The 11,412-nt window shown below is 55.8% G+C and overlaps 1 protein-coding gene across 3 annotated transcripts in view; it reads right to left on the reverse strand.

Annotated features, from left to right (window-relative positions):
* The window catches only part of CDH4 (cadherin 4), a 676,597-nt gene that overhangs the window by 5,203 nt on the left and 659,982 nt on the right, over positions 1–11,412 (reverse strand). For all 3 annotated transcript variants that reach the window (XM_025399162.1, XM_025399163.1, XM_025399164.1), the window contains 4 exons: positions 7,650–7,903; positions 6,876–7,018; positions 2,332–2,565; positions 920–1,153 (listed from right to left, as the gene is read on the reverse strand). In XM_025399162.1, coding sequence (XP_025254947.1) covers positions 920–1,153; positions 2,332–2,565; positions 6,876–7,018; positions 7,650–7,903 — 865 coding nt within the window. The remainder of the gene's footprint in view (positions 1–919; positions 1,154–2,331; positions 2,566–6,875; positions 7,019–7,649; positions 7,904–11,412) is intronic.

Below are 11,412 nucleotides of genomic sequence, written 5' to 3' on the forward strand. Positions count from 1 at the left end.
TGTCTCAAAAAAAAAAAAAAAAAAAACAAAAAACTGGCTTTTTGAGGGGTGATAGGTCTGGAAATGGGGAAAAAAGCAGAGTCCTCATAACTCAGACGTCCTTTGGACAGGGCTGACATTGGTCCCTGGGGTCTTAAGTCAGCTACAGGCCAGATCTGCAGGAGGGGCCTGGCACCTGCTTCAGCCTGTTCTGGACGTGGTGGGGGACCCTCTGGTTTGGGTGTGAACTGGGGAGGTGGTGACCGAACCCTTCCCTGCCCTGCCTCCCACTGGGATCCCTGGGCTAACACAGACCAGGGCGACTGTCCATGAGGGATGATGGGAAGAGGGACCTCTGGGGTCATTTTCAAGCACCTCCCCTGGCACCCCCCAGCCCTCAGGCCTGCTGGGGAACCCATGTGGTTCTGGGAAACTCAGGAAACTACTAGAGCATATGGTCTGGGCAGAGCCAATGAGAACACTCCATTCCTTGGCTGGTGATTGGCTTCAAGGTGTGTATGTGACCCAAACCCGTCCAATCAGAGAGTGTCCTGGGACTTTGGATGGGGATGCTAACAGGCAGGGCTGACCTTCCCTCTGCTAAGTCCACCTGGGAGCTGCCCATAGGCGTCACAGGTCCTGGAGGGCAACAGCTTCAGGACACAGGGGCTCTGGGAGGCAGAGTGGAGCCGTGGAAAGGGGCCAGGCCTTGGGAGATGCCTGGGCCAACCTGCACCTCCAGACTTGAGAGTAATGGGAGGCTCCAGTTTCCCATTGTCATATGGACCAGTTCAGCTGCATTTCTGAAGGACTCCTGACAGATAAGGCTGAGAGATGCGGGCTGAGGGTGAAACCCAGGCCCCACTCTGCCCACCATCCCTGGGACAGGGCACTCATATCTGCAATGCCCCCACCCACCCTGGTGCTCAGCCACACTCACTCAGCAGGATGAGGATGCAGATGAGGATGGCCACGATGGCGCCGGTGCCCAGACCAGCCGCTGCCACCGCACCAATGGTGGTGCAGTCCCCGTTGTCGTCACATGGACACACCTTGACTTTGATGATGGATGTGTTGGACAGGGGAGGGTTTCCAGAGTCTGTGACGATGATGGGGACGTCATACACCCCGGCCTCCAGGTACAGGATGCGCAAGCTGAGTTGGGCATAGTCACCTGGTGCAAAGGAACAGTAAACATTCAGCCAGAGCCTGACCCTCCCTTCCAAGCAAGACGTCCAGAGGAAAAGACTAAGTCCAATGGCATGGAAATCTGAAATATCTGTCTGGTTACCACACATCATTAAGTTAAAAGACACTGGAGGTTGGGTGTGGTGGCTCACGCCTGTAATCTCAGCACTTTGGGAGGCTGAGGTGGGCAGATCACTTGAGGTCAGGAGTTCATGACCAGCCTGGTCAACATGGCAAAACCCTGTCTCTAGTAAAAAATACAAAAATTAGCCTGGCGTGTGGTACGAGCCTGTGATCTCAGCTACCTGGGAGGCTGAGGTGGGAGAATTGCTTGAACCTGGGAGGTGGAGGTTGCAGAGCTGAGATTGTGCCACTACACTCCTGCCTGGGCAACAGAGTGAGTCTCTGTCTCAAAAAAAAAAAAAAAAAAAGGCCTTGGAGACACAACCAAAAAGCAATTGCAACATGTAGGAAGAAGAAATAATTTCCTGAATATATAAAGAGTTTTACCAAATCAATAAAAAGAAACTCCCCAAAGAAAACATAGGCAAAGTCATTGAACAGACAATTCACAGAAGAAACAAAAATGGCCAATAAATATTTTTAAAAAATTTCCACTGGTAGTCAAGATATACAAATGGAAATAATGACTTTGGCCTAAAGGTAGCAGAATACAATATTATTTTAAAACAATAATGTTCAGTGTTGGTAGGGTTTGAGAAAACAGGCACTCTCCCGATGGAAGTAGACATGTCTAGAGCACGTTTTCACCGTACTGCCAGAACTTGAGAATTTTGATATCCTTTTATACCACAAATCCATATCCAAGGAAGTATTCTAAGGAAACGTTATCGGTCAGGGTCCAGTCAATTGATAACTGGCACAGGAAGTTGTCATGGATGTACATGGGCAGAGCTGCAAGGATGTTCACGGCTGGGCTCATTAAAGCAGCAAGAAATTGGGAATGACTTGGTGGCCTCCTCAGGGCCAGGTGAAGAAGGCTGAGCAGCTGAAGCGTGGCCAGTGTCCCCAGCCTTGGTGGGACAGTCCTGTTGGAGGGCCGTCGCCCACCTCTGGTGTTCACTCTTCCAAGGCCAGCTGGGTCTCCCAGGGGCCTGCACCCCAGGCTGGTCTGACCCTCCCCGTGGCCTAAGGCGGGCTCACCGTTTAGGCGGGTGATGGTCCAGTTCTTCCGCACAGCCGCCGGGACAAAGGGCAGCTCGAAGACGTAGGGGCCGATGTTGGGGTCGACGTCGGCGTCAGCTGCGGTGATGTTGATGGCGTTCAGGTTGGGCTTCTCGCAGATCTGCGCCTCCTTGGGCAGCAGCTCAGGGGCATTGTCATTGATGTCAATGAGATAGATCTGGAGGGTTCCGGTGCCGCTGGCCGGGGGTATCCCTGCGGAACAGACACAGGTCACCACACGGGCCACTCCTGTTACTCCACGACCAACCCACAGCTCCACACAGGACACGCACACAAACAACCACACACAACATATACAGGGACACATCTACAGCCCCCCAGCCGGCCACGGCCGGCCACCCCCCAACACAGCTGCACAGGGACTGACCCACAGCCCAGCCATGGCTCCTGACACCCTGCCACACGCCATGGGCAGCCACACTACTGTGTATGACATCTCAACAGACACCGCAGAGCACACGGCCACACCCACACCCGCAGCTGCACACACGTACACAGCCACTGCGTACGGCATCTCAACAGACACTGCAGAGCAGATGGCCACACTCACACCCACAGCTGCACACACGCACACAGTCACTGTGTACAGCGCCTCAACAGACACCGCAGAGCACACGGGCACACCTACACCCGCAGCTGCACACACGCACACAGTCACTGTGTACAGCGCCTCAACAGACATGCCAGAGCACACGACCACACCCACACCCACAGCTGCACACACACCCACAGTCACTGTGTACGGCATCTCAACAGACACCGCAGAGCACATGGCCACACTCACACCCACCGCTGCACACACGCACACAGCGGGGTGCGGCATTCGCGTGGAGCCCTCGCCACATGCCCTCCACCAATGCACAGTTAAACTCAGAGCCACTGAGGTCACAGCCACGCACTGGGGACTCACTCCCGCGGGGGAGCCAGGGAGGGGTTCTGAGGGTGCTGGGCTCTGCACTGGCCCCTGGACCCACCCACCACATCTTGCCCTCGTCTGGGACTTAGGGCAAAACCTTTCCTTGCCTCCTGGAGTTTTGCTGGCCCCACCCAGCAGAGCCCCAGGGTGCTGGAAGCCCTGAGCCCATGATCTCGTGGAAGAACTGCTGCCTTTGGAAGTGTCTGTGAGAAAGGCAGGTGCAGCCGCTCCCGATGAGCTTTGATGGAAGCTCCGTCCTGGCCCGGCAGGAAGTCTCCTTGGAGGACCCGATGACTTCTGGCCTCAGCATGGAGGGAGGTGCCTGCTGAGCCCCCAGAGCTCCTCAGGGGCCATCCCTGTCCCTGGGGCCTTCACGTGCTCAGCCCCTGACTCAGCCCAAGCCAGCAGTGCTGATGGATGCAGGCCAGGCGGCCGGAATCTGGGGACAGAGATGCCCTGTCTGCTCTTCAGGTTTGGAGGCGGCGGCGGCAGCGGCAGGTTCTGACTGTGGCTTTGCCCCTGATGGCAGCTCCTGACCTGACATTAACAACCACATGTCTTGACTGAGGCAGGCGAAGCATGTAAAAATATATCCCACAGGATGTCTCTTGAATCTTCTGGAAGCTGCATCAAAACACATTTAAGGGGACGCAGGGCGGCGCTACCTTTGAAAACTGCTTTGAGATGTCGCTGAGGGCACACCCTGTGATCGGAGAAGCACAGACAGGTTCTGTTAACTGGAGGGCTCCTACTCCGGCCTGCACACCCAGGCTCACTCACATGGCATCTGCCACATGCGATGGATGCTTCGTCCAGCTACGGCCTCACAATCTCTTTTTATTTCTTTCTTCTTTTCTTTTCTTTTTGACAGAGTCTCACTCTATTGCCCAGGCTGGAGTTCAATGGCGCCATCTTGGCTCACTGCAACCTCTGCCTCCCAGGTTCAAGTGATTCTCCTGCCTCAGCCTCCCAAATAGCTGAGATTACAGGCATGCATCACCACGCCTGGCTAATTTTTGTATTTTCTTTCTTTCTTTTTTTTTTTTTTTTTGAGATGGAGTCTCGCTCTGTCACCCAGGCTGGAGTGCAGTGGCTGGATCTCGGCTCACTGCAAGCTCTGCCTCCCGGGTTCACACCATTCTCCTGCCTCAGCCTCCCAAGTAGCTGGGACTACAGGCGCCCGCCACCTCGCCCGGCTAGTTTTTTGTATTTTTTTAGTAAAGATGGGGTTTCACCACGTTAGCCAGGATGGTCTCGATCTCCTGACCTCGTGATCCACCCGTCTCGGCCTCCCAAAGTGCTGGGATTACAGGCTTGAGCCACCGCGCCCGGCCTAATTTTTGTATTTTCTTAGTAGAGATGGGGTATCACCACGTTGGCCAGGCTGGTCTTGAACTCCTGACCTCATAATCCACCTGCCTTGGCCTCTCAAAGTGCTAGGATTACAGGTGTGCGCCACTGGGCCCAGCCCAGGCTCACAATCACTTTCTAATTTAACCTCAGGGCTTGAGCTGCAGCAGGAGGGCCGTCAAGGGGAGACGCTTCCCCTGACCAGGGCCCTGGGCTCACAGGTAGCTGCACAGCTACACGGCCCCGGCTCTGTGGACCCCGGCGGGGGAGGTGGCGATGGCTGGGGAGGCTGGCAGGGAGGTGACCACGTCCTGTTTTCACCTGCTATGGGACGAGCGTTTGCACAGTGACGACCCTTGCCCACGAGGCTTCATGCACAGCCGTTCCAAGAGCCCACCAGGCATGGCCCCGCCTCAGGGCCTTTGCGCACACCGTTTCCCGACTCTGTGACCCTCCTCTGTCACCCCACCTTCCCCTGCTTGCTTCTCTGGTTCCACAGCTCTTGGTCCCAAGGTCAGCTCCTCAGGGCAGAGCCCCTGGTCACTGCCTCCCAGCCACCGGTTTTGTTTTCTCTCAGCTCTTCTTGTTGCCTGAATCATCTGTGTGACTGGTTTCTCTCTGGTCTCCCTGGGGCAGACACTGCTGAGTCATCCCCAATATCCATTTTCTGCTTCCTTTTAATAAAATAATCAGAGTCCTACATTTTGTCTGGGATCATCACTGTCCACCTAGAAGACCCCATTTCCCAGCATCCCTTGCAGCTAGGGGTGGCAGCATCAGTAAGTTCTGGGCTTTGTGAGCGGTGGGTGGAGGACTTGCATGGGGCTTTCTGAAAGTCCTTAGTAGAGCAGGTGTGTGCCTGTGCCCTCCCCACAAGGCCTTCTGTTTGCCAGAACGAGGCTGTGATGGCTGGAGCTCCAGCAGCCATTCTGGACCATGCCATGGCACAGTCGGAGCCCCGGGTTTGGGATCTGCCCCCGGGTTGCCCGCCTCCAGGCTTCTTGGACGTGAGAGAAAAAAAAGCCTCAATCGTGCTGCAGTTTCCTCCATCGGTATTCACTGACCTGGGTTCCAGCCGACACACTCGGGCTGTCAGCCACGCCAGGGCCGGGCATCGCCGTGTGCTGCTCACCGATGAGCAGCTGCAGGCATTCGGCCGGTACTCAGTGAACAGCAGGCCGGGCAGTCATCACGGCCAGAGCAAACAGGAGCCCATGCTGCCCTGAGTCAGGCCCTTCCTCAGTGCTCTGATGACTCAGACTCGTTTGATTCTCAGGGGTACTAAGACTCCCCCAACTTGGCAGAGGCGGAAGCTGAGGCACAGAGAGGTCAGGTCTTTTCCCACTGGGAAGCGGTGGTACTGGACTGATCTTCGGTTTTAGAATCTCTGCTCCCACCCACCCTGCCTCCATGCCTCTGAGAGCGTGCGACCTGTGGGGGGCTCGGCCGGCTCGCAGGATTACTGCAGGTCCAGGAAGGGGTGGCCACTCCTTGAGATGCCAGCCCACGTCCCTCAGAAAGTCCCGCGTGCTCTCAAACCTTCCTCCTGCTGCCTCTGCACAGCCCATCCTCGCCCTCCCATCCAGGCTCCTGAGGTCGTCTGCCGTGCCGCCTGTTCCGGGACCTTGCCGCTGCCCTCTGGACTCCCAGGGTCCTGGAGGGTCTCATGCTTCCTGTTGTGACTGAGGGCCACAGGGGTCTGCGCTGTGGGTGGTCAGAGCCACGAGGGTGGCACCCCAGGGGCTGCTGACCGGTGGGGCTGGGCCTTCCCCACAGGACGGGGTCTGTGGCAAGGGCTGCCAGCTAAAAGCATTTGAAAACTGTGGACCTGGTTCCAATGCCCCAGTTTACAGGCAGCAAAACTGAGATGCAGTTCAGGTTGCAGAGTGCAGCAAGGACAAGGCTGGGATGACCAGTGCCCTGATGCCCCTGGAGCCTGTGGGTGAGTGACGTTGGGGGGATGGACGGGGCACACCTTCGAGCAAGCAAGTGAATGCTGGGGAGGGGCGGAATCAATGACTGACACGGGAATGGGTGGAGGTGGAGCATGGCCTGGGGGCCCTGAGATGATGCAACCCTGATCACCACTGTCTGTGCAGACGTCCCCTCAGCACCTCCGGGTGACCCTCTGGATGCCCTGCTGCCCTCTCGGGGCCTGGCCAGCGCCCTCCCTCGCCCACAGAACCAGGACGCGGGAAGGCCGCCGAGACAGCTGCCTCCTGGGAGGAGGCCACACCGTTGTCAGCTGCCAGGAAGGTAGCCTCGTAGACGTTGTTTTTGGTGTAGAGAGACTCTCGGTCCAGCACTGCCGCTGTGGTGATCTGGCCGTTGGTGGTGTTGATGTGCAGCCAGTTCGCCGGGTCCGACAGCTTTGAGTATCTGTGGAGACCACAAGTGCGGGGGGAGGTAAGGCTGGGGTGGGCGGGGCCGCCCTGGATCCCAGGCCTCCGTGGCCCCGATCGGGCAGCTGCACTGGCCACACCTCCAGGGCCTGGGCCTGGGCCAGTGTCTCCGTCTCCTTGGAGACCCCCAGGCCCTGTCCTCCTCTAGGGCTTCCCCTCTACCTTGGACTGCCCCCGCTACATCACAGGACAGGCCTGTGGCCTACGGGCACCGAGCTCATCCAGTAGTGGGTGGCCTCAACTCAGAAGGACCCAATGGGCCCTCATCGTCCCCATCGAACGGACAAGGACACTGAGGAACAGAAAGGGCAGGAGGTTGCTGAGCCTCACGGCTATGAGAGTGCAGCCAGGATCGGGGCCAGCCTGCATCTGGACAGTGCTGAATGTGCAAGCGCCGGTCACAACACTCATGATTGGTCAGGGGCTGCATCTGGCTATCCGGGACTAAGGGCTGCTGCTCCCTCCTGGAGGGTGCCTCAGGTTGGGGATGCCCCTGACCACCCATCTGGGGGAATTCTGGGTGGTGGGTTTCATGGGGTATTTCTGGACCCTTCTGTGTGGAACCCGGGAAGCTGCAGGCAGGGACGAGGCGTGTCCTGTGGACCTACCTCACAGCCTGCTGCATGAACCGGTCAGGGTCCACAGCCGAAAACGTGGTCAGCACGGTGCCAGGGGGCACGCCCTCCTCCAGGCGGATCAGCTTGTGGTTTGAGGGGAAGTAGGGAGCCTCATTGATGTCCATGACGGAGATGGTCACCCCTGCCGTGGACTGGAAGGACATCTGGATCCCGCTGGCCAGGGGCGCCTGGTTGGACACCATCACCGTGAGCATGAAGGCTCTGTTGAGCTCGTAGTCGACTGCCTGGAACAACAGATCGGGGCTGGGAGTGACCTGGCGCAGCTTTCGGGGGGGTGGGCGTGGGGGGACACGCGGGAAGGTTGGTGTCCAGCCCTCTCTGAACCATGTCTGGCTCTTCTCTGCCCTGCTTTTTAGCCTGGAGGCCCCAAAAGGTCCCATCTCCCAGGCACCCTTGTCTTCTGGTTCCTGCTGGGTTTGGCTGATGGGAGGAGAGAGGGAGGGGGTCTAGGCCTCCCAGCCCCTGTCCAATGCTGTGCTGAGGCAGAAGCTGGGCTCCTCCTGCGGGACTCCAGCCCCTCTTCCTGGCCTGGTAACCCCATTGACCTTCCTCCTTTGAGCCTAGTGTGGGGAAGGCTCCTGACGTTGTTGGCCAGGGGGGCCTCACCAGGTGCAGGGGGTCAAATGGCGGCCCCCAAAAGACATGTCCACCTGGGACCTGTGAATGGGCCCTTATTTGGAAATAGGGTCTTTGTACATGTAAGTTAAAGACAGAGGCCCTCATAAGAGACAGGCAGGGCTGGGTGTGGTCATGCATGCCTATGATCCCAGGGCTTTGGGATGCTAAGGTGTGAGGATCGCTTGAGCCCAGCAGTTTGAGGCTGTGGTGCACTGTGATCGCACCATTGCACTCTAGCCTGGGTGACAGAGCGAGGCTCTCCAAAATTTCAAAACAGAGAGAAAGGGAGAGGGATATTTGAGACACACAAGTGCAGGGAGGAGCCATGTGGCAACGGAGGTGCAGTCTGGAGTGAGGCAGCTACAGGCCAAGAAACAGGAGAGAGGCAGGCAGCGGGTTCTCCTCTAGAACCTCCCAAGCGAGACCGTTCCTGCTGGCACCTTGAATTTATGTCTCTGACTCCCAGAGCTGGGACAGAAGACAGTTCTATTGTTGTAACCCACCTGGTTTGTGGTAATTTGTTACTGCCGCCCCAGACACCACCATGCCAGGTCTGCAGCTCCCATCACTGCTGCCCTTGGCCCCTGCATCCACACAATTCTGTGGTGCACCAGGACCCAGGCTGATAAACGCTAGAGCTGCAGTTCCGCAGTGATGCTGTATGATCAGAAAAGCTTCGCTCAAGCCTTTCCTACACATTTTGGGGAGGGAGGGAAATTACGTGGAAACAGCTTGGGGCCCTGAGACATTCAGTGGCAAAGCTTGCAACAGTCTCACTGGAAAAAGCACAACACAATGTGTTGCAATTGCATTAAAAATTCTGCTTAGATATGTGCAAAGTAACATATGCATCAGAGTATTCATTGTGTAGTATACGCAGAGACAATATGCTGGAAACGACCCAAACATCCATCAGCTATGGTTGGCTGCACGGCCTGTAGTACATCTGCGCGGGGAGACACTTGCAGCTGTACAGAGAATGAGAACAACCTCTGTGTGTTGAAGAGGAGAGGCTTGCAGGATCTACTGGTGGCCAAAAAAGCAACCCACATAGCGTGCACCTTTTGTGCAAAACAGGGAGAAAAATACGATTTGTATACGTTTTTGCTCATGTTTGCAGAAAGAAACATGAGGATAAAGCAAAAACTAATAAAAATGATCATCATTATTAGAGAGGAGGAATGGGGTCAAGGCCAGAGCTGGGAGTATTAGTTTGTGAGTTTGCTGTCTATTTCTTATCATATAGTTTTGATTTTTTTTTTTTCGACAGAGTCTTCCTCCACTGCCCAGGCTGGAGAGCAGTGGCATGATCTCGGCTCACTGCAACCTCTGCCTCCTGGGTTCAAGCGATTCTTCTGCCTCAGCCTCCCCAGTAGCTGGGATTACAGGTGCCTGCCACCATGCCCGGCTAATTTTTATATTTTTAGTATAGACGAGGTTTCACTATGTTGGCCAGGCTGGTCTTGAACTTCTGACCTCAGGTGATCCACCTGCCTCGGCCTCCCAAAGTGCTGGGATGACAGGCATGGGCCACTGCACTCTGCCCAAAATGTGCTTTTGAGGGTGATGCATTCTGACAGATTTAGATGTGGAGGATCATGAGGTCTGGTAATTAAAAAAAGTACTCCTGCAAAAAGTGCAGATTGCTGTGCAGCAGCGTGCCCATCACTGTGAGATTTACATGATACCACGCTTCCACGTGATGACCACGACACCACGCTTCCATGCGATGACCGCGACACCACGCTTCCACGCGATCACCGTGACACCACGCTTCCACATAATCACTGCGACACGTTTCCATGCGATCACTGCGACACCACATTTCCAGGCGATCACCGCGACACCACGCTTCCATGCGATCACTGCGACACCATGTTTCCACGCAATCACCCTGACACCACGCTTCCACGCAGACACCACGCTTCCACACAGACACCACGTTTCCACACAATCACCATGACACCACGCTTCCACGCAATCACACCACGCTTCCACGCAATCATGACACCACACTTCCATGCAATCACCACAACACCACACTTCCACGCAATCACCGCAACACCGCACTTTCACACAATCATGACACGGTTCCACACAATCATCACGACACAGTGCTTCCAGGCAATCATGTCGGTTCCTCCTACTTCTAGGAATGCCTGGAAACCTTCATGATAAGCAGTGTAAGACATTTCCACTTAGAGAGGAACTTATCTGCTGGAGGGATCAATCAGCTTTCCCCAAGAAGCAGGAAGGCACCATGTCCCCCAACGGATGTGATCTCCCCATGTTCCCACCCCTTGTGAGCCGCCTGCAGGCAGGAAGGCCAGACACTGTCCACAGTGGAGCGGAAAAGGCCAGTTTGTGGCTTTGGAGCTTCATAAGCTGAGGGCCACAGGAGAGACAGGAAGGAACCCGGGGTGTTCCACCCACAAGGTGCTGTTGCTCTGAACCCCACTCGCCATGCTTAGGGCCGGCAGTGAAGCACCTGAGGCTGAACAGACCCAACCCTGCCCTTTCTCTGGGGCCACCACAGCCTCTCAGCATCTGATCTTTCCAAGCAGGAACAACCACATAATCGGGTATGTCACACTCAGGACTTCTCGGCACTGCTACTGAATAAAATATTTCAGTACAAAAAGAAGAAATTTAAAAATCGCATCAATAAGGTCAGGTGCAGTGGCTCATGCCTGTAATCTCAACACTTCGGGAAGCTGAGGCAGGAGGATAGCTTGAGCCCAGGAGTTCGAGAGCAGCCTGGTCAACATAGTGAGATGCCATCTCTACAAAGAAAAAAAAAAAAAAAAAAAAAAGAAATCAGTTGGGCGTGGTGGCTCACACCTGTAGTCCCAGCTACTCAGGAGGCTGAAGTAGGAAGAGTGCTTGAGCCTGGGAGGTCAGGGTTGCAGTGAGCAGTGATCGCACCCCTGCACTTCAGCCTGGGCAACAGAGTAAGACCTCATCTCAAAAAATAAAATTGCAGGCCGGGCGCGGTGGCTCAAGCCTGTAATCCCAGCACTTTGGGAGGCCGAGACGGGCGGATCACGAGGTCAGGAGATCGAGACCATCCTGGCTAACACGGTGAAACCCCATCTCTATTAAGAAATACAAAAAA

This window comes from Theropithecus gelada, chromosome 10 (genome assembly GCF_003255815.1).
Source record: "Theropithecus gelada isolate Dixy chromosome 10, Tgel_1.0, whole genome shotgun sequence".
NCBI classification, from domain to species: Eukaryota; Metazoa; Chordata; class Mammalia; order Primates; family Cercopithecidae; genus Theropithecus; species Theropithecus gelada.